We start from the raw sequence: 23,922 nt of genomic DNA, 5'->3' as shown, positions 1-23,922 counted from the left end.
TAAGAACTTATTTTTAGACAATAGATCTTGAAAATCTTATTTCAAGAAATCTTACCAAGATAATTTTCACTTGTTCCATTGGTAGATTTTTTTGCTTGAATTAAGCAAAAAAAAATCTTGAATTAAGCAAATAAAAAATCTGCCAATGGAACAAGTGAAAATGATCTTGGTAAGATTTCTTGAAATAATAATAATAATAATAATAATAATACTACATTTTATTTGTATAGCGCTTTTCACAAAACTCCAAGACACTTTACATACAGCAGATAAAAACAAAACACATTAAAAACAGATAACAATTTTTACTGAGAAAATTCCTTGTAAATGTGAAGCCCTATACTTAGGAGATATTTCATGTGAGAACTGGACTCTGAAGGATAAAAAACTGTTGTTGATGCTTTTGGCAGCGAGTAAAAAGACTATCACTAGAAAATAGTTAAAGCCTGAAGCACCCACAAAAATGGATGGACATCGTACAGGACATTTACATTCTGGAGAAGTTGACATTTTGTTTTAAGGGTCAAAATGAATCTTTTTTCACTATTTGGTCAAAATAGACAAACTATGTTAAATTTGTAATAGATGTGAAATGAATACATCGGTGATGTGAATACTTTTACATGTGAAACATTTCTGTTTAGACTGATGTAAACATACACACTTTAAAGTGTCTTGTCTTACTGATCAACTAGTGGAGCAAGCCCTCTCCCCTAGCCCACTTTTCTTTATTTATTTGTTTTATATGTTCTATATATGACAAAAAAGTCTTGGATGAGCATTTTTTCATGTGACGTGTAGAAATTGAATTGTACCTGTAATAGAAGTTTTGCAACATGTGCTCTTCCAAATAAACAAGGAATTAAAAAAAAAAAAAGAACAGATAACAAGCAGGTGCAAAAGGTAGGTATACAAATATAAAACAATTAAACATTAAAAGCAATCTTAAATAAATGAGTTTTTAAAAGGGATTTAAAAGTGTTGAGGTCAGAACAGTGTTAGATGATAGGTGGGAGGGAGTTCCAGAGGGTTGGAGCGGCAATGGAATAGGCTCTGTCCCCCCAGGTTCAGAAGAGAAGATTTTCAAGATCTATTGTCTAAAAAAAGTTCTTATATCTCACTTACAATTTACTCTTTAGGTGATTATGTCTTATTTTAAATGCAATGAGATATTTTAACTAGAAATGAGGAAAATACACTTGGTAAGATTTGGATTTTTGCAGTGTAAAAGACTACAATATTCTTGAGAAGTAACATATGCAGTGTAATGAACAACAAAAGCAATGCAAGTACATGTATAAAACAATTGAATCTAATATTTAATACTAGATTTGGTCATAGTTGACTCATGAACATTTTAGCACCTTGATATGGCTCATTCATCAAGTTTAAAACAGTAGCCAAGTTAATATTTTCAGCCCATATGCTCATGCTCGCATCTGTCTGGAAAAATACCGGTCCAGTCTGTGTCGACTCAGGACTTGTAAAGCCTTGATAACCTTATAGTTGCTGATGTTCATTTCTCACTGGTTTATTTTTGTTACAAACGCTTGCATTTCTGTTGCTGTTCAGCATATTTCATTTTCTCAGCCTTTGAAGTTCACAGCGCAGTGGCTTTTGGGGAGCTGCTTTTTCACTTATATGTGGTCAGAAATTACATAATATTTCTAAAGCATTTGATAGAACTTTTCATCACTTATGATCTTTATTCGTAGCATTAAGAATATGGATTAGAGGAAGAAAATGGATGAAAAGCAGAAACAGTATTTTTTGCAGTTATAAATGGGGATCGATCCAATTTTTTCTTCATTAATATGATATCTGAATTGAAAAATGCACTATGTTGTTCCATCTATAGTCACCACTCAGAATGTATTTACTGAGTAGTACTTATTTAAAATCCCTGCAGTTTAATGTGAATAATAACAATAAACATTGAATTATCATTACATTTTACTGTCTTTATTTGATTTGACTGTCAGATTAAATGCATTTCAAGTTTTGCATTAAAGATTAAAAGTTGAGGCCAATATTTATATTTTTCTTGTGAATGTATCTTTGTAATCTCCTTGTATATGTTGAATCATATCGGTATCGACCATGAGAAAGACTCATATCCATTGATCCCAATTTATAATAACATTAAATATAATAATATACTTTATTGCTGATAGAACATAATTTCAATAAAATTGCTTTTAAATGAAATAAGCGATTTCAATATTATTCCTTTCATTTCTGTTTCTGAAAAAATGGTCATAAAAAGACTGATGCAAGTATGTGATTTAGGTTTAATGCATCATTATTCATAATATTGAGAATATGCATAAAAAAGTATAAAATTAAGAAAAAAGGGAAACCTTGACTCTGAGTTAAAGTGATGTTTATGTTACTACGCCACCGCATACATGCAGGTTTTGCACCTGAATGTGTCACCTGAAACATACATCAGTAACAGCCTAATTTATACTTGATCCATGACGATGAAGATACATGAAAATACAAATATGTGGAATAAACTGTCAATAATTCAGAACGGAAAATTTCCAACATTTCAGAGGAGATAATATCTTATTCATCATGTCCTCTGAAGTCTGGACCTGCCTTTAAACAGTGAAAAAAACAGTTCAGTAACACCTTTGTACCTTCAGCTGTTTATCTTCACTGACCTGCGGACAAACTTGGAGGTGATCTTGCTGATGATCCCGGTGGAGGTGCCTCTGCGTTGCTGAGCAAGAGCCCCCGTGTCATGTGACAGAGTCGGCGAGGCTGGGGGGCCGTTATAGGTGGCGCTGCGGCGGTCTCGGAGCTGAGCCCCGTGGAAGGTGCTGCGACTAGTGGTGCCGCGAGGGAAGCGGTTCTTCTCTGGGGTGCTGATGCTGTGTGCAGACGGAGAAGTGGAGGGACCCCGCGGAGACGAACTGGAAGGAAAGTCGACTGCATCATTTAACACCGGATCACTAAATCCTCTTAGATCATATCATGGATGTTAATAAAAACTTTAATGTGAATACTTCTAAGTTCACAACCCCTTGCAAAACCTCAAAGTTTGAGCTTAGTTGCTAAATATCTTGATCATGTAATGCAACGACAAAGAGGTTCCAAAAGATTGAAAACCTCCATGTGTCAATTTAGTACAAACATCAATCTATGACACAAAACCACTGAATGTAATATTACAGCCAGTGAAATGCAAAAAAAGATAATGGTGTTAGAAGTAGATTTATGATTGACTTTTTAATGATGCTGTGACTGACGGTAATGTTTTCATGTTGTGAATATGCTGCTTATTTTAATCTTATATGAATACACAGACAATATTAACCCTTAGGGGTCCACAATCACAGCCCCATAACTGAATCGCATGACATTTTCAACACATTGTAGCGTCAGAAATCGATCGCATAGACCACTGGGGACAATTGCATTCGAAAGTGCAGACTTGAAACACTTTTCCACTTATTACTTGATGTTGATAGAGCAAATACAACTGGAGATATGACGATTTGAACTCAGAGCAAACAAACTTGAGTAAAAGTATGAAAATGAGGTGAGGCGGGCATTTATATTTCTGACCATATCTTCGTCATTTTTTGTTCGTTTTCAAAATGGAAAAAACTGGCCAAATCTGCAGAATCTAATCCACAGACTGCATTAGCATTACAGGTAAGGGTGAGAATGACCCCACCTCAACCGAATGTGGAACCCGGAGGACCGTGGGGGTGAGAAAACCGGAGAAAACGCCTTTGTAAAGATATGCTTTTATGTCAAATATTTGAGGATAGCTTTAATTTATTACAATTTTGATTTTATATACCTAATATGTGGAACCAATATTCCCTTTTAAAGTCTTTGAAAAGGTTTGTTAAGCATCTTTGTGTTATTTATGCAGTAACTTGTATAAATTTTTAAAATCAGATTTTATATTTTTTGTCAGTTTTGTGGCCTTTTGTTTGATATGGTGGGTTACAGTGAAAAAATAATAGGCAGATGAGATAGATGAAGTTGTGCTGAAAAAAAAAAAAATCAAACTTGAGTATAGTAAACATTTCTATTTATAGTACATAAAGGCAAAAATCAAAAGTACTCAAAAATGGCCAAAATAGGGTCAGACCCCTAAGGGTTAATGCTTGTTAGCCTCAACAGAATTGTCATTTTTGATGTTTAACATTTAATTCTACAGGAATTTTGTTAGGTGCAAGAAATGTTTATTTTAAAAAAAATGAGTGAGTATTGCACTCAATGAACATGAGTCATATAAATAGCTATTATGCATTATTTAGCCAGAACAGCAGAAGACTTTCATGACGAACCAAATAAGTAATTTTCACAATTCGCTGTTACTTCACCAATAAGGAGTGAAGTAGACAGGATGGAAGTATGTTAGTATCATACAGAATCAACTTTGATTGGTTGTGAAAATGGCTGATTCTTTGTGCAAAAACTAACTCTTCTAATTCATTAAAATTTTAGTCATAAACATAATAAGCAGCTGAGGATTAAAACACACACACAGGCTGATGATGATATTTACTTGAGTTCAGAGGACCTAACTTCAAAAATTTAGATCTAAAAAAGGATTTGGAAAGCTTTAGGATTTAACCAGGTGCCCTGAACCTAACAGAGGAATGGCTCATTTAGCTGTTATTACCGCTCCTATGGCGGCTGGGTCTGGCTGCTCACCTGGCTTTAAGTTCTGTGTTGTCGTCGATGGGGGGCAGTGTGCTCTTCGAAGGGTGCCCTGACGATGACATTGACTTGGTGTGGCGAGGTCGCGTGGAGCTCATTGCAGTTGACGGGGTGCTCCCTGATACTTCGGTTAAACTAAACACCATGAGAAGAGAATATTAGAACTTACGATGAAGCATTAAGATGGCATTATTTACGTTATTGAAAGGAAAAAACAAACTGGAGAACACAGTTTGGATGGTGTGCTTTATTACCTGCTGTCTTTGCCGTTGGGAATAGCTGAATAGCGGTCAGTGGAAGATCGTTCACACACATAAGTGTTCCTACGAGTCATCGATCCATTGGTCTATTTGAGCAGAAAAGGTTTAGTTAATTACTGAATGCTACAAGCTTAGAGCAGTGTTTTTCAACCTTAGGGTCGGGACCCCACGTGGGGTCGCCTGAAATTTCTAGTAATTGATAAAAATAAAAAATAAAAAAAAACTTTCAATAAAAAATAAATGGTGAGTTGAGAGAGATAATCACAATCCATAAAAGACAAGACAAACTGAAGCTGAAACTGAAGCACTATGGTACTGTTTATCTGTCAAATGTTCATTGTGGTCAGTTTCAGATCCTGCAGCTCTTTCATAATTCATAGTTTGAGTTCTTGTTTGTTCAGTATTAATTGTCAGCCTTGTAAATCCAAGCTGGACTGACTGTACATATCCTGACCAAGTACAATAAAATTCTCACTTTGTGCAGTAATCTACACCTGGCACCTAGCTTTTCCATAATGATATACATTATATAGCCTAAATGTCTTCTAAAAATTCATGTTTTTTGCAACATAGTATAGCAAACTATTACATGATCAAAAACAAGTTAATTTTAGCAAAAAAAAAGTCTCCGTTTTGAATGTCTGGGTTCGCCATATATTTGTGATGTTATAATGGGGTCACGAGTCAAAAAAAGGTTGGGAACCACTGGCTTAGAGGTTCGGTGTGCAATATTTAGAGGTATCTAGCAGTGAAGTTGCAGTCGTAGTTCTGTAATTAGACCCCAAACTTTACAAAAACTGACTAATATGGTACAAACAGGAACAATATGGTGCAAATATGATAATAATAACAATAATAATAATATAAAATAAGATTTATAATGCCACGGTGCTCAGCCATGTTTTTCTTGCATCCATACATGATCTATATTTGTGTCAGTGGAGATATTGTAAATATATAGATACAAATATATTCCACTGGGGGCAGCCTTGGCCTAGATGGCTGGAGAGTTGGCTGGCTTGTGACCGAAGGGTTGCCAGTTTGATTCCCTGGACTGGTGTTTTTGGCTGATGCGCCCTTGAGCAAGGCACTTAACCCCCCCCTCATTTGCTCCCCGGGGGCCTGACATGGCAAGTCCACTGCTCTTAGCATGGAGTGTGTGTGATGCATGATCTAGTGATGAGTTAAAGACAGAAGACAAATTTCGGTGTGTGGTGCACGTTTACGTGTGTGACAAACTACTACTGACAAAAAATTCTAGATCAGGGGTGTCAAACTCGTTTTGGTTCAGGGGCCATATTTAGCCCAATTTGATCACAAGCCAGCCAGACCAGTAAAATAATGACTTAACCTATAAATAATGACAAATCCAAGTTTTTCATTTTGTTTTAGAAAAAAAAGCAAACAATTAAATTATGAAAATATTTACATTTTACAAAAAAGTGTGAATAACTTGAAAAAACAGAAATTTCATTTGAAAAATTAGCACAATTTTAAACAAAATTATACCTCAACTTATTATTTATACATGTACATTACACACAGTGTTACATAAACGTTTGGTAACAGGCAGAATATTGTTAAACTTTTTGAGTTTGGAACTAAAATTTGAACAATTTCTACAATATTACATCGCATATTATTAACACAACTACAGATCACAGTGGATCCATAAATGCACAAAACATTTAGCAACAGGCAGAATATTGTTAAATTGCACTTTTCGGGTTGTTCATCTTTGTTCATATTTCTGTATTTATTTGCATTTTATTGTGAAAAAATAGTTTTGTAAATGTAAATATATTCACAGTGTAATCTTATTTTTTCCATTTAAATTTTTCACAAAGAAAATTTGTAGTTGTCATTATTTATGGGTTACTGTGTTGTTATTTTTACTGTAGATCACATTGGTCTGTATGTGGAACCTGAACCAAAATGATTTGGACAGCCTTGATTGTTCAGGTTAATTTTTGCACTTTCATCCTGCAAGGCCAGAATGGAACCTTTGGCGGGCCAGATTTGGCCCCCAGGCCACATGTTTGACGCCTGTGTTCTAGATATTGTAAGTGGTATTGTAAATGTCAGAGTCATTCTCACCCCTACAGCACTTGTGGTTTTCTTTCTCTCCTGCACCCCCAGTGGAGAGGCTGGAACATCTCCTTTTGAAGTGTTGAGCTCCAGTCGGCGTGCTCCGTCCCACTCCTCCCTGTGGTCGCTTTCCACACTTAGAGCCTGGCCACGCTTTGTGTATGACACCGCGGGTGGCACAGATGGGCCCACTAGGACAGACATAAACACACCAAGATTAATATCCTTTGGCCCATCCACATATTTCTGCAGCTCTAATATGACTAAGCGATAAAAGTCATATCTTAGTATTTATAGACTGAATGGTGATAGATTAAAATGTGGGTTAAATGTTCAGTTAAGTCAAAGTCGTGTGTGTGACGTCATGAGGGTCAAAGGAAAATGAGAGTTTTCTTGTCAATTTTTCAATTCCATACAGATTATGTTGCCATCTTAACTTTCCTGCTCTGCTAATATTTATTTTAAAATCGACCAGTTTTAGAGAAAGCTTTGCATCATGGGTAGTTTTTTGAATTAATGCTGCCAGACTAATTTGGTTCACAGTGGTTCTTTAAAGTCTGTCAGCCCCAGAGGAGTTTGGTTAGTCCACTCTGTACTTGTTTATCTTTGTACAGGTTAGACTATCTCACTACAGGAACAAGGAACTGAACGTCTGGTGGATGTACACACCACAAAACAAACAATATACTGTATATATAGATTTCATTCATTTTTCCATTCATAATGAAACTTTTGCAGGTGGGAATGAAGTAGACACTGATGCATTATGGAAGGAACATGTTATGCACTGCAACATCAAACTATATCAGTACATTGGATATTGTTTTTTTCTGTTATTCTTTTGAAACTATGCTGGTGTACTTTAAAATAGGGCTGGGCAATAAAATGCTAATTAAATTATTGCAGTATAGTTTAAATAGAGATAGTATACTGTAATTTTTTTCTTATCTCTTGTTTTGTTTGGATTGTTAGCTACATAATTACAAGGCATTTCAATATTTTATTTCACTCTATATTATCCATGGAAATGTTGATGTTGAACAAATACGTTATCACTGTAATTTATTGTTAATTAATTATGTAGTTTTCTTAAATATTCCACTGTTCTGGTAATGCTTTATTAAGAAAATGCCCTAAACTACTCTTTGAAAACACAAATAACTGTTACTTCACTCAAGCTCAATTGTCAGCATTAATCCTAGGAAGAAATAATGATTTGACATATAGTAGAGCTGCACAATATATCATTTGAGCATCGACATTGTGATGTACGTGTGCGCAATAGTCACATCGCAGGTCCTGCAATGTAGGAGGCAAATGAACTCAGTGTGTTCTCATCTAATTTTAAGGGTATGTGACACACACTGTGCACAGCTATCCACCAATCACAATTGTTCTGAATCAGTTTGGAGTGAGTCGCTGGTAACCATATTGAAAAATGAGCAACGAACAAGAGAAATTCACCGTAAAGGAAGACTTGGTGCCAAAAAGAAAAGCAACGTCAGTTATCGGGAATTATTTCGGCTACAAGAATGATGATTTTGAAACATGTGTTCAGTGTCGGTAGTGCCTTCCACCTGTTGCCACAACAAGACGAAACACAACTAATTAGTTTGACCATTTACGTCGGTACCACACAGCTATTATATACTTCTAAGTATTTTTTCATATCGCAATATATATAGCAGTGTTAAAAAAAAAATCGCAATGTCAGTTTTTACCAATATTGTGCAGCCCTAACATGTATGGTAAAAATAATTAATAATAAATTAAATGAACATGTCTGGGCCATCCTTAAAAAATCAATATATTGTCCAGCCCCGGGTTCTAAAACCAAGAACATAACGTGGAACAGGCAAGGGCTTCATAAATGTAACAGCAACAGGCAAAGCCACTCAAAGCCAAGATTTACACATCATTGTCAGTCAGTCACGACAACACTGTGCTCAAAAAGTTCATAGCAAATGTGAGCAGGTACAAAGTAAAGCTATTCCCTCCTCATGCTTTGAGGTGCTGCAGGAAAGCAGCCAGCCAGCAGATGGCGCCAGACACTATGGCCCCACATGACATAGGAGGAAGCTGCTACACAACCGGTGCAGTATGTGGGTTGAGTCACTGATGTGTTCATTTGAGCAGACAGTTTATGAATCATCGAATGCAGGAATAGCATTTTTTCACAGTGACAGGAATAAATATGATACTTGCACTGTTCCAAATAGGAAATTATAGATTTTCTATTTGCTTTATTTAGCAGTGTTACAGCCTCCCCCTGAGCTGGTAGCACGCCAGTGATTTTTAAATGACACATCAGGGTGGATACTGATTTGAAATTATTATCCTCAGTGACTAAGAGCAGCTTCTCCCTACACAACACGCAGCCAGCAGCACTCTCAGAGGACGGGTTACTTTACTTGGCTTCTCTACGACACCACCACCATCATCATCCCCACCATGATCACTGTAGCGGCGCTGCTTCTGATTGGCCGAGATGCTGCGTGTGACCTTTGGATGGGCGGGAGAAATGCTGGAGCTGTTATTGATGTCACTGGTCGGTCGCTGCCGCTGGCCCAGGACGCTATTAGTCAGAGGCTCGCTGCCCTCAAACTGAAACACACAAGAGGATATGTAAGAGGTGAGTGACGCGATGACAAAACACTATGCGATATCTACTGGTTATTGAGATCACTGACCTCTGGTGCTTTTCTGCCTAGCAGCAGGTACGTAGCCATGACGTCGTCATACTTCTGGTTTTGTAGAGACTCTGTGATCTCATCTTTAGGGAAGCCCATTGTCACCATGAGCTCTGTGGGCAGACAGAGGGCAACGTGTTAAACATCGAGCCAGTGCACTGAGCATGAAGACACGCAAGCAGAGAATCAGACAGACCTATTCTGGATGAATCACTGAAGTCCGCCTCAGGCTCAATGTAAGGTTTAAGCTCCTCCTCTTCATGACCCACGTTCATCCAGTGGTCTTTCATGATTTGCTGATGACGAACGACAGAATTAGGTCTAGTGAATATAATTTAACATTCCAGGCTTATGCTAATATCCTAGACCGTAACACACAAAAGATGCTTCAGTGAAGGACAAATGTGTGCTGCAGATGAGAAGTCATTATAAATTATAAGTTGAGCAGAGGATCAACAACAGCGAGATCAATTTTTATTGTTGGTGGAGAAATCTTTACTATTGAACTTTTGCCTGGTTCTGAGTGCAGGGGAAATATTGACTATGAACAGAGTGGATATGGAGTAATGTCATACAATAGTAGAGAAGCTATAGTATCACCATGATTGACCGCGACTATAAACTTTAAACCACAAGAATTTTATCGAAGCATACAAAGCTTTACCAAACATTTAGTTTTGTTTCTGTCATCTTTATTCATTCACTGAATGATGACGACCGGCCCTTGATCCTTCTGAAGGACTGTAAATTAAAATGTTCTGTTGGCTCATAATTAACAACAGCAATTATGTCCTTGCAGATGACGCACAATAATTATTCCAAGTCATTAGTGCTGTCTGTTTAACTGCCAGCAGGCTGAGGAAAAAAAAAACAACTTTTCAGAACAGAGAGCAAATAACTGTGAGGACACAAGAATGTAAATGCTGACAGTACCTCCAAACTGCCCCGTTTGACAGGATTGAGCACTAGTAATTTCTTCAGCAGGTTTTCACAGTCTGTGGACATGTAGAAAGGAATACGATATTTTCCCCTCAGGACTCTCTCTCTCAGCTCCTACATAAGCAAGGCACAGGCAGAAAAACACATCATAAATATGTATATAAAAACACACACATATCATCCTGTCTGCTCTGAAAGTAAATTAAAAGTCAAAACGTGTCCTCCTTTTGCATGACTTGCTGCATTCCAACAATAAAAGTCATGATTTTGGGTGGAATATGCTTGAGTGTCTCGTTCCAAGTGATAGAAACAGGAAATTCCACACTTAATGGACTTAAATAAATGGCCCACTTTTAGTTGATTCATGTAGAACATCCTAATTCAGTTAAAATGGCTGGTTTACTTTCCTAACAGTTACAAGAAGGCAGGTTTCTTCTGCTATAAAACTGACTGGATGTGTTACTTTCCATCTACTTATTACCTTTGTTCACCACAACATGGGATTAAAACAGTTGACTCATCGTCTGTGTTTTATAGACTGAAGAAAACATAGACATAGATTTGTTTAATATTGCAACATTTGTTGTTTTTTTACATATATTTTTGGAGGATAGCTTTATCTGTGTGTGCTACAGATTAGCATACATAATTTACAAGCATCATTTATTCATGACGGCTGGAATACTTCATCAAAAATGAGCTTCATGATGACAGCATCAATTAGCACAGGTCAACAGGTACAAGACAAATCTGCTGCAACTATTTAGATAAGGGCAAGTATGAATACCAAACAAATCCACTGGATCCACCTTCGGAGGTACGAAGAGGTTTTTGTTTCACTCTGCCTTCTCACTATAAATTAAACATATTTGGCTTTTGGGCTGATAGAATTATTATCAAAACAAGCTGTGTGGTCTTTAAACATAAGCAGCAGAGAAAGAAAGAAAGTCAAGAAAGAAAGAAAGAAAAAGAAAGAAAGAAAGAAAGAAAGAAAGAAAGAAAGAAAGAAAGAAAGAAAGAAAGAAACTAGAAAAGCACTTGGAGAGTGCAGACCTCCACCAAGGCAGATCAGTGCCCCCCCCCATCACCATCCAAAATTTAATCATTTCTTCCTTGTGCCAGTATAAACATTTCCTGAAATTTTCATCCAAATCCATCCATAACTTTTTGAGTTATCTTGCACACGGACAGACAGACAAACAGACAAAGCAACACCGACAAAAACATAACCTCCTTGGCGGAGGTAAAAAGAACGAAAGAAAGAATAAACTGCAGAGAAAGAAAGAAAGACAAGAAAGACAAGGAGACAGAAGGAAAGAAAGAAGGCACGAAAGAAAGACGACAGAAGGAAGGTAAGAAAGAAAGAAAAGAAGGAAACAGAAGGAAAGAAAGGAAAGAAAGACAGAAGGAAGGAAGGAAGGAAGGAAGGAAGGAAAGAAAGAAAGAGACAGAAAGAAAGAAAGAAAGAAGGAAAGAAAGAAAGAAAGAAAGAAAGAAAGACAGCTGGATTGAACTCAGATAAGTGTCCCACCTTTAGGTTCTGTCCGTCGAAGGGCAGTGATCCACTGACCAGTGTGTAGAGGATGACCCCCAGGCTCCACACGTCCACTTCTGGACCGTCATATTTCTTTCCTTGGAAAAGCTCCGGGGCAGCGTAGGGCGGGGAGCCACAAAACGTATCCAGCTTGCTTCCCACAGTGAACTCGTTGCTGAAGCCAAAGTCGGCTATCTTTATGTTCATGTCTGCGTCTAACAGCAGGTTCTCTGCCTGAGGTGGGGAGAGATGGAACATATCAATGTCATTTTTTTAAATTTACGAACGGGATGTGATTGATTGCACGTTTCTCAAGGCAAAAGGCCTGCTAAATGAATGTAACATAATACGTGGACGGGCAGGGGAAATCTGATCCCAGACTTATCAACTCAGCACAGTTTAGATTCTCACCTTTAGGTCCCTGTGCACTATCCTCCTCTGGTGACAGTACTGCACTGCAGACACAATCTGTAACACAAGCACACAGCGCAGGGTGTGTATTGGTCAAGAACCCAAATGTTAAAGATGTTGAAGAACAGAGGACACAAACAGTCATGAGCACAAACCACCAAGTCATACATCCATACTATCCGGTAATTTTAAACTCTCATTTGTGGGCTTTTTCAGACCTGTATGTTTTCCAGTCCAAAGTCACAGTTGGAGGTAACACAGACGAAGCTGTTTTGCTTTCACCTGGCAAGAAAATCTCGGCAGCATATGGTAGGAAACCTATCATTCAAATGCAAAACACACCGTTCTCTTACACCTCACCCACCTGAGCATCAACATTTGTCCCTTTCAGTCTACTGCACCGTCACACACACACAGACACACAAACACATTGCCCACACTGTCACACACACTTTCTCTGACTCATCCACAAATATAACCAAAGCATTTCTAACACAAAATCGGTGGATGTGACAAAACTGGATGTTGATTTTTGCCTTAACTGTGACCGGCTACAGGTGCCATTTGTAGGAATAGACAAACACTTGCACTAATTCTGCAGGTATAAATGAGCAAAGGAACACATACGTAGTTTAATGTATAGAAGCCTTACTGCTCTTATGGCACCACTAGATGTCAGAGTAGCATCTATAAGGAAGTGTTTCTCAACCCCCCTGCTCTGTACGACTAAGCTATCTGCACTCCATCTTTCCTCTGCAGTCAGTGACGAAGCCTGTTCTTGGTGCAGTCTTCCCTCTAAAACAGTGGTGGAGTGACGACAGAGGTGCAAGGCCTGCTATATTGATGACTCACCTGTCTGAACTTGGCCCTGGCTTCCTTCTCCTTCATTCTGCCATGAGCAACCAAATAGTCAAACACCTCTCCTGGAGAACGGAGGAAATATACAATTAACAATCAATGTTGATGTAATATTAATGACAATAATGATGACTAAAACAAAACCTTAACTTCATTTTTATGCCTTCAGCAGAGTGGTTTTAAAGTGAAAACATCCACCATATGGAATGTTTTTCAAGCACAGTAATACATTTATAAAGAGCTCTATGTGACGAGTGCTACATTAGGCAGGATGTAGAAGAAAATAACCGATAGCAAGCAGTGCTTTCAGTGTTTCTGTCTGGTGTCTGCTCATTAAAATAATCTGTGCACCCACTAGATGTAGATAAATATAAAAACATCAAATGTCATGTATTAAGCAGTTAAGCACTGATGTTTCACTCACCACCACTAGCATACTCCATCACCAAGTAAAGGGTCTTCTCCGTCTCAATCACTTCAAACAACTTCACTGCAGGAGAAATGAGAAAAAAATGGGATGAGAAGAGGAGGAAAAGGCAAATAACTTGACAATGTGTTGACCAAACAAGGTTCAAAGTTAGTGCCAGATGAGATTTTATATATATCGATTAAACAAGAAAAAACATTAAGATGGTTTGTAGTGTTTGAATGCAACTCATTTCTTTTCTATAAAGCTCACTGACAGCATTTATGTTTCAGATGAGGGTGATGCTGTAGCAGGAGCTGGTTGCCTAGCAACCTAAAGGCAAAAATGAGACACATTAATGTAAAGATTTTCACATAACAGCTGAGCGTCAGGTCTTACATAAGGTAAATCCATGAGTGTGAATGGATACTGCTGTTCTTAGCATAAAACACATGTGATGCATCATGTGGCGACCTGGAAGTCACTGTTCAAGCTGATTCAGGCTCATGTCTTTTCAGTACAGGTGCTGTGTATCACCTGACAAATACAGGTCTGATTCTTCACACTCAGCAACTCAGGATACTCATTCAAGTGTTCGACATCCATCTACAGACCCACCTGGGTGCAGTACCCTCACAAGCCAAATTAAAATTTACATGCACATTAATGAACATCTGTATTGAATATTCGATGCAAATATGCCGGTTTAGAGGGAAAATGCAATTCAAACCTACAAATAGAACAATAAAAAGAACAACAGAAAAAAGGTAGAACATATTAAAAAGTTAAGAGTTAAAAATGGTCACAGGGCTGGTTTGCTTTAAGCCCCTGTTTGAGTTGAGTTTTAAAGGTGGAATACATGGTAGACTGTTCTAGTATTTAGTTCCCTTCACTGAAAGTGTATTTTATCCAAGTGGTTCTTCTGTGTGGGACCTCATAGTCTTCTCTAGAGAACACCTGGAATGGCCCCACTGTGAGTCTGGTTTAAAAAAAATAAAGACATGGGAGGAGGGGCAAGTCCAGGTTACACCTTGTGAGCAAAACATGCAAATTTAAAAAAAAAAAAAAAAAAAAAAAAAGTAAAATTCTCAAACCTCAGCAGATTACACTTGAAATGTTACAGTGATGAAATGAAAGTAGTTTTTTATTTATTTATTTATTTTTTTTTATCAATGACATTTAAGTATTTTTTTGTAAAGTGTTTCTATTTTTTTGATCACATTTACATCTGTTAGGGACCAGCTTGTGATGCAGTACTCAATATGTGAGAGAATCATGGAGTATAAAAACATTCTAGCAGCAGTAAGAGTTAAAAACAGCCTAATCTGTTTTAAATTCTGTAGGTTAAATTTCACTGTATTTGATACCCTTTAGAAACTTAATGTTGAATATAATGTCACACCAAAGTACTTGAAGTCATTCCCAATTTTCAATTCCTCTCCTCTCAAAAAGGCACGAATATGTTTTATGTCCATTGGTTGTTTTGTGAAGATCATTTTTTGCATTTAGTAACAGGAAAGATTTAAAAAGGCATTCATTTACCATTTTTATTATACCCCTGCCCTCTGGGGCAGGTAGGGGTATAATAATAATAATAATAATAATAATAATAATAATAATAATAATAATAATAATAATAATAATAATACGTTTTAAAGCATTTGATGGTAATTATAATTTTTATTTTAGAAATCACTGCACCTAAAAGGATGAAACAATAGCATACACTGGATCTACCTGTCCATACCACACATGAAAAACACAAGAAAAAGCTGTTTTAATGTAAGATGATGCACGATGGAGCAAAGTTAATGTTCATTATTTCCACAATGTTTTGATATTTCATTTAAGCTTAGAATGGTTTAATAGGCTTCACATTACATTAATCTTATGCGAGTTCATTTTGCACACCAACACCCTGTAGAAATGTCCTTCAAAGGCCTACTTTTTATTTTTGTACATCGAGTACATTTCTGAGCCTGTAATTTTTCACTTTTACTGCAGTAAAGAGGCCTTTTTTCACCCAAGTATCTGTTTTTCTGCTGGGATAAAGACCGTGTGGACTTCTGCCACCTCTTAAAATATGTGAGTAAAATTCGCTGCGCTGGAAGCCAAGCTTTCTAAAAAATGCTGGGTCATGCCTCAGCTTGTGACATTTGTTTTATGGGTGATATAAAAACGGTTTAAAGACTTTATCTTGGTATTGCTATTATCTATTGAATCGGATGATATCACTCAATAGATAGTTGTATTTATTGGAAAAAGGAGCTCCACGAGATAGAACATAAACCAGGATCTCTGCTGCTTAGTAATTATATGTGACATCTTTAGCTGGTTTACCGTCAAGCTGGGAGTTGGTTTAATAGTAATCTGAATGAAGTCTGAGCCCTTACACTGTCCTGTCTGTAGGCTTTAACTTACCTATATTTGGATGATTCAGGATCTTCATTATTCTGACTTCCCTGAAGAGCTGTTGAGACAGAGAGGATTGTTAAATGCATGCAAAAACATGCAAAAGCACGTTAAAACCAGTTCCCCTCAGCACAAACTTGGTTATTAAGCTGCGATTAGGGAGCTTAGCCATGACAAACTCTTAAGTGTGTATTCATGTGGCTCTGGAATAGACTCCAAAGGAACATAAGACCTGAGGATCACGGGGTTACTGTGCTCTGTGTAAAGTAATATGACTGATGCAGTGACAACGTTGCACTAAAGCCCAGCCGACACAGATAAAGAGCAGGACTACAACTCCGCTGAAATGCTGCAGTCCAGTCGGCCAGTCAACCATCCGAGCAGCCGGTCAGCAGTGTTGCACAGAGCCAGCCACTGCAGAGAAGCAGCACACAGGCTTACAGCCAGTTAGACATCTGCTGCCCACTATAATCACCTTGATATGGATATGCAAAAAAAAGAGATGCAGAAATCAGATTAATCATACCTTAGCTCTAGACTTTTAAAAAATATCATACTAGCAGAATTTGCACACCCAAAAAAGAATATTGTGCAGATGTGAAGGGTTTCTAACCAGTCTAAGTGCAAATGTGTCTATTATTGAAGCACCTCATAGGACAGAGTCATACAGGAGCACATTAACAGATATAATGATCTGAACCCATCACCAGTACTGTGGCGTGAGTGTTTATATCAGATGAGCTCCACTAACCACTTAGAGGTGCTGTTGAATCATTTACATTCTGCTGCTTCGTAGTCGTGCTGAGGCTGTGTCGAGTGTTATATTTCAACACTCACTCCACCGGGATTTAGCATCTACTGCTACCTGAGACAGAACACAGATTTGCTCATTTGCTGACTGTATTGAATAAGAAAAAAGGTCACGAGTGATGTTTTCTCTCTTCCCTAGGTTAAAAAGAAAGAAAAATATATATACATACACACACACATACATCATGTGTCAAAATGTCAAATTAAAATATAAGCAGACAGTGTGTGTATGCATAAGTGTGTAGTGTCAGATTTGTGTATTGACAGTTTTTATTCCCTGCAGTATCTTTTTACTGTTTTGGTGATTCTCAGCATCAGCAAAAGCTTGAAGTGGTTTGTATGCCCTCAGTTTGCCCTTTTGGCCTGAATTCAGTCTGTTGGATAGAAAATCGGCAGACATCACTCCAGATAAACTACACTGCATGATCTTTGAAAAAAAAAAAAAAAAAATCAATTGAATCTATTTTTATTTACAGTTGACAATACGTAATTAAAATATTAAATGACATAATCTTGACCTATTCAGTTTCTACAAAACATATTTAATTCAATTTGGAGTGCATTAGTATATTCATAACAGACATGATGCATTTCTAAATGTGGATTAGCTCAATGACATGATGTGTGTCTTTCTAAATTTACATATAAAATCATATTACAGTGCATTTCTATGTTAATACATATAATGTAAATTGGCAAAAGCATACACACAACCCAAAACCTAAACATTTGTGTATGTCTGTATGTTTGAGTGTGTGTAACTTTCCTAATGGCCTTTTAGGCCTTACATAAGTGTTGGGATAGTTTTTGTTTCTAGGTCATCAAACACAGCCATTATACCAGTGTGAGCAGGCCCGACTCTGTGGGACCTCTCGGCTACAGTCTGCTCCAACAGCATGCAGGTACTCTCTTGCTCTCCCTCTCTTTTTTCTCTCTTCTGTTGTCTGTCTCTACTTGCTCGCCTGCTTCTCATTTTCATTTTTTCTGACATCTCTCATTTCACTAGACCTAGCACACCCAGCATGCAGAGAGCTGCTGCAGAGGTCTTAAATAATAACCGATTGTACATGCAAGAAACCTGTGTCGACAACCTCTAGGGTAAAATTCTCTACTGTGTCTCAACAGAATAATCATCTTAAATAACCATATAATAAGTTTTATGTTATCACTAAAAATCAATTATTAGTGCTTTACTCTTGAATTCTTGTATTCCTGAGTGTCTCCAATTTAGCAAGCTCTTCCTGTGTGACAAGCCCTGCTCCATATTTATCAGCTGCTGTGTTGGCCTGAGAGGATCCCCCATGGTAACAAAGTCAATTAGAGTGGAAACGCACTGACACAATAACCAGAACATGTTCTGTACACAAGAATAAACATGTAAGTCACTGCCACTATATGCTCCCATCTCTTCACATGCTTAAACATGTGATGCACCAGTCAAGTCAGAATTTTGTTATTATTCTGAATGACTGATGGACTACAGGAGGAGTGTTTCATCTTTATCTCTTTCTCTCTCTGCCTTTTCCCTCTCTCTCCATCTCCCTCTCTCTCTTGTTTGCGTCATTGCCCTAAAGCCCCTCACATGGGAAGCACGCGTGCAGCCACTTGGAAACAAAAATTAGAACAAATCTGAGATGGGCGGTGGAAAAAAAAACGACAATAACAAACACAGAGCCTGTCAATACGAGCTCAATAGCAATGTATCCATCATAGAGGCCGATGGGAGATAATGAGTTTGAGATCTTTGATCCGGTCTGGTATGAATACTGCTAAATATACAAGCACAAATGCATAGTGTAGGCTCAAAGCATGATGGGCAACGGTTTTAAGGGTAGTTCTGAAAAGATATGTAGCACTGGGCTAAACCCGCTGCTATGATGCTCTTAAATTTAAATTAAAATGGTCAACTTGGACAATAAAAATAAATCTGTGATTGAGGGAAATGACAACACAATGCATACTGTGTTGCACACACATGAAAACACATCATTCAGAGTGTGTCTGAATCTCAGTAGTCTGTGCCAGTGACCTAGTTCCAGCCACCCAGGGGCGCCCAGTCTCCCAAACTAGCCGTAATTACAGCAGAGTCCCCATGCAGAAGGAGCAGAGCAGCAGCTATCAGACTGGGAACACTTACAGGAACTGGCTGGACTATTTCAGTCACAGCAACGCAGCTGCTCATTCAACATAGAGATTATTGATAGGATGAGTAGCTTGGAAGCCTGGAAGCTCTCATCCCTCTAATGACTGTGTGTGTGCGTGTTTTCATGTGCACAAATAGGACCTCTAAAGCTCATATCAGTAAATAACTACTGCTTATTGTTTGTATAAGAAAGACAGAAAGACAAACAAAAGGGCAGAGAGAGATCAGTGTGACTGACATTCAGACAAGCCATCCTGTCCTCAATTCTTGAGGAGCTGAAAATAACCTCAGTGTGTACTTCAGCATGTAGACAACTCTCATCTGTACCTTTATCTCTCTGCTCCTGTTGTATTCTAAAGGCACAACACAAACAGAGCCATTACATTCATCTTAATTATAACCATAGATCATAGTGAACCCACTGATGAGCGTGTGAATACATCCATATATTAGCCGCCTCCACATTTGATTTGTGTCATGATTCAACTTGGACGACAGTACTGTCTGTCTAATCACATTCCACTCATATGAACAACACCATGGACGTTCTCGCCCCTGGGCTCGACAGTGTTTCATTGGCTAATGTTGAGTGGCAGGCGCAAAACAGACATAAACAACAGCCATTAAGAGAGCTTGACCTCATGTGGAGCCTTTTGCAACTAGCACAACACAAATAGCATATTATCCATTATCCAAATGGAAAATTAATTAGAAAATTCATTTGTGTGTTGAAATGATATGTTTTAAAGCAAAATTGGAGTTTCCTGTGTCCACCTACACTGAGCATGATTTCTTAAAAAAGAAAATTAATATATGGACTGCCAGCGTGCCAAAATGAGCGGTTTTTAGTTCATTTTGGTGTTGCTCACATAATGGTCATTTTTTCATTTGAGAAAATAAGCATTATTTTTGAATAATCAGTGAACAGATGTGTTACTAAGGATTTATTTTCAATTCAAGATAACCGTTTACAGTTTTTTAAATGAAACCTGTTTTTCAAAGGTCACATGACTCTCTGATAGTTCATTGCTGCCATCTCCTTTATTTGGCTGAAGCAAATGAAAAGAATCAGCTCTTCCTTACAAATTAGAAAAGCAGAGAGTGCAGTGGGATGGTGGGATGAGAGCAGTGTTTGCTCAGTAAAAGAGGGGATTAACGGAGAGGCCTATTTTAGGTCTAAAATGCCTAAAAACCATGACAACCTCAACATCTCTGACCACAGACGACATGTGATGCATTTCCTGTGGTGGATCTAAGGAGATGCTTTGGAAGCACGGCTGACCTCATTTCCTGTTACACTCAAAACCGCCACTAAGTCACACTAGAGCAGAGAACGCCGATAGCCCATAAAGAACAGACCAGATCTTTTTTTTAACCTCATGACTAATTCTGGCCTCTCTTAACACAAATCAGAGGGAATAAAAAACACTGGGAAGACAATGATAAGCTCAAGGAAATTAGATTTTAACATTCCCTGTCTTGCACTATGCATAGTGTTATGTGCCCTTCAGTTGCTTAGATATAATATCTACATAAGTAGAAAGTAAAAAAATTTCAAACTTCAACTCCAGTTAATCAGATTAGAATATACCCTACTTGATAAACCAAAACATTTTGTGAATTTTTTAGTACGTGTCAATCACACATGTATATGCATGTGTTTCTATAGGATCTGCCAGAGCACTGGCTGTGCCTACAGTGCCAGATGGTGTGTCTACAGGCTACACCTCCTCTGAGACCATAAAAAGAGAGATCAGTGGCATTTTGATGGGCCAACATGAAAGTACTGCTGTTAACGGTAAGAGTAGGAGGTCTTTGAACACATCAGACCTCTCAAACCTCTGTCACCCACAGAATACCACAATACAAACAATATAAATAGACCATTTAATACCGTTCTGCCCCTAGTTCACCCTCAGCACAGGACATTCAAAGCAGACTGAATGAACGAGACAAGGACAGATTTTCTGATGCATCAGAAAATCCTTCAACCTTTTCATGCATGTAAAAAAGCCTGAGTCACTGAATTAATAATTACGCTCCCTGGTTGCTTATAGCTGTCTCTAGAAATAGCTCTTCTCTGCCATTTACATCATGGCTTGGAAATACACACTGTGATATGATCAAGTCATAGTTCAAGCCAAACAGCCTATGGATGTGGTTAGAGGCAAAAGGCTGAATTTAAATATGACTGCTCATTTCTAACATCTATTCATTCACTATTTTCTTCAGGGGTAAAAGTGAGAAGTAGGGGCGACTCAAAATATCAATACAGGGATATATTGCATTATTTTCCCTTGCAACACCTTACTGATGCCAAATATCAATATTTATCTATAGTTTTTATGGCCAATTTAGAACCGTTATAATGGACAGTTGAGATGCTGTGAATGCCCTGGTTATAGCTATGTGGTACATATTCTACCAGGTGAGCCACAGGGTGTCCCTTCTGACATGAATATAACTCACATGAAGGAAGTTTCAGTCAGTGTGTGGTGTTGAAGAAGCACTAGGCTAAGATTTTTCATATATAGTTTCGTCTCAGCTGTCAGATTCTATGACACTGATACCACAATGCAGTGAATAAATATAGAATTCCTGCTTTTACCTTTATAGAGGTATTTCCTACTAGTTCTTGCAATGCATCAAGTATCACGGAATTGCTGTATTGTGATGTCACTGTTTTTGTGGACTGTTTAGTGTTGTTCTGTGATTCCCACACCAAGTGAAAGCATGACAAGTCAGGTAGCTCTAGAACACGGACGTCAAACTAATTTTCTTTCAGGGGCCACATTCAGCCCAATTTGATCTCCACTGGGCTGGACCAGTAAAATCTATATCATAATACTGGAAGGTCTCAGAGCATCTGTGTGTGTATCGGCACAATTCTGACAAACTGAGACATTTTTCCCTGGAAAATTTCGTTCCTACAGTTGAGGAATAGTCCCATCTCCACATGAAATATCTCTGTAAATTGATAGGACCAATATTTTCGGAGATATTAGTCAGTTTGGAATACAATCTGCCTTACAATCACAGAAGCGCAGTACCACGCTGCATGATGGAAAATGAAGTTAAAACAGGAATGCCACATTTACTCCTGCAGTCCCGACATATTGGTATTAACATTGGCGCCTGCAGCCATACGGCCTGTGCGTACTCAGTGTGTAATGACTGACAGAGAGAGAGAGACACTGATATTCAAAGAGAGAGATAGGTAAGGTACATCCCAGTACTTATGGAGAACTCCCATCAACCCCTACCACCACCCCGGTCTTACGAATCACTCACCACCACCCCCATCTTACAAACTATTCACCCTCCCACACCCGTCCGTGCGTTTCATGTAGGGATGCACCGATACCACTTTATTCCAGACCAGGTACAAGTATGAGTACTTACATTTGAGTACTTGCCGATACCACGTACCGATACAAGTACTTACTAATCCCGTTCCAGTTGTTAGTTGCTTTTGTAAATGTGCTTTATTGTCGTTGTTATTAGTCTGAGTGGAACAAAGTACTGCTACTGACATTTAATGTGTTGGAATGAGCATTTCTCAATTAATCCACCAGGGGGCACCGCACTTAATTAACCATACTGGACAAATACAATGAAGAAGAGTAAAATTTTATGAAGAAGAAAGTCAGTAATAACAAACATGGAGACAACAGAGGCAACACTAATGTGATACTAATACTGCAGCGTTTTCGCTGGTAAGGTTTAAAAGCTTAGCTTCAGCAGGTAGAGAAAAGAGAAATGAGCGATAAATTTAGTTTTCACTTCTGCTGGCAGCGGTCCGCACCGCTCCATACCCCCGGCCCAGCCATGGATAGTTGTCCTAAATGTGTCAGTAGTTTTTTTCTAACTCACACAGTCGTTCTTTGAACAGATCCTCTACCTCGACGGTTCCGCTGGTATTCTCTGTCTGGGTACGCATCCGCCAGCACCTGGAAAACGGATGGAATGTACGCAGAGGACAGACAGAACGCTGCATCTGTATCTGTCTGTGTCTGTAATGTTACTTGCAGTCAGTGTTACTTTTAGCACCGTCATTTATTTTGAAAAATCTCCACACTCTTCACACTCCCCACACATTATTTCACCGCCGCGTACCTGCTTTACTGAACTGTGAATGTCACACGGCCGTATTTGTATCGGATATTTTTTACGAGTACGAATACGAGTACACACACTGAGTATCGGAGCCGATGCCCAATACTCGTATCGGAATCGATGCATCCCTAGTTTCATGTGTACCTCACAATTTCACTCTGCAGGTATGCCTGGGTATTAATACTTTAAATTAATTGTCGTTTACATTTAAATAATGATTTACCAAGCAATTTTTATGTCACTACAGTGTAATTTTTGCACTTTGCAAATTCATCCCACAGGCCGGATTGGAACCTTTGGCAGGCCACTTCTGGCCTGCGAGCCACATGTTTGACACCCTTGCTCTAGAGGCACAACAGCCAGTTCCACAGATGCACTGACTGTGAAATTCTGGGTCAGAACAAATGTTTTGACTCACAATTCGGCCAATGGCTAATCCCTTTCTACATTTGTTTATGTTGTTGCTGCTGTCATTTATTCCATATTTTGTGCAAAGGAAACAAAACAATCTATATCTGCATGTCTCTATAAAAAATAACTGAGAAGCTGTCTTTCATGCCTTCTTT

The 23,922-nt window shown here is 38.2% G+C and overlaps 1 protein-coding gene across 4 annotated transcripts in view; it reads right to left on the bottom strand.

Annotated features, from left to right (window-relative positions):
- Positions 1 to 23,922, bottom strand: part of LOC115434001 (serine/threonine-protein kinase MARK1) — a 53,576-nt gene that overhangs the window by 6,227 nt on the left and 23,427 nt on the right. For 2 of the 4 annotated variants that reach the window (XM_030155648.1, XM_030155649.1), the window contains exons 4-16: positions 16,297 to 16,345; positions 13,894 to 13,959; positions 13,464 to 13,534; positions 12,612 to 12,668; positions 12,198 to 12,434; positions 10,661 to 10,780; positions 9,924 to 10,023; positions 9,728 to 9,840; positions 9,449 to 9,641; positions 7,047 to 7,228; positions 4,944 to 5,035; positions 4,684 to 4,824; positions 2,670 to 2,921 (exon numbers count right to left, since the gene is read on the bottom strand). In XM_030155648.1, the coding sequence (XP_030011508.1) occupies positions 2,670 to 2,921; positions 4,684 to 4,824; positions 4,944 to 5,035; positions 7,047 to 7,228; positions 9,449 to 9,641; positions 9,728 to 9,840; positions 9,924 to 10,023; positions 10,661 to 10,780; positions 12,198 to 12,434; positions 12,612 to 12,668; positions 13,464 to 13,534; positions 13,894 to 13,959; positions 16,297 to 16,345 (1,673 nt within the window). The remainder of the gene's footprint in view (positions 1 to 2,669; positions 2,922 to 4,683; positions 4,825 to 4,943; positions 5,036 to 7,046; positions 7,229 to 9,448; positions 9,642 to 9,727; positions 9,841 to 9,923; positions 10,024 to 10,660; positions 10,781 to 12,197; positions 12,435 to 12,611; positions 12,669 to 13,463; positions 13,535 to 13,893; positions 13,960 to 16,296; positions 16,346 to 23,922) is intronic. The other 2 variants (XM_030155651.1, XM_030155650.1) reach the window with 1 other exon arrangement.

This window comes from Sphaeramia orbicularis, chromosome 15 (genome assembly GCF_902148855.1).
Source record: "Sphaeramia orbicularis chromosome 15, fSphaOr1.1, whole genome shotgun sequence".
NCBI lineage: Eukaryota > Metazoa > Chordata > Actinopteri > Kurtiformes > Apogonidae > Sphaeramia > Sphaeramia orbicularis.
Note: the sequence above shows the minus strand (reverse complement) of the source record. Positions and strands in the feature narration are given on the sequence as shown.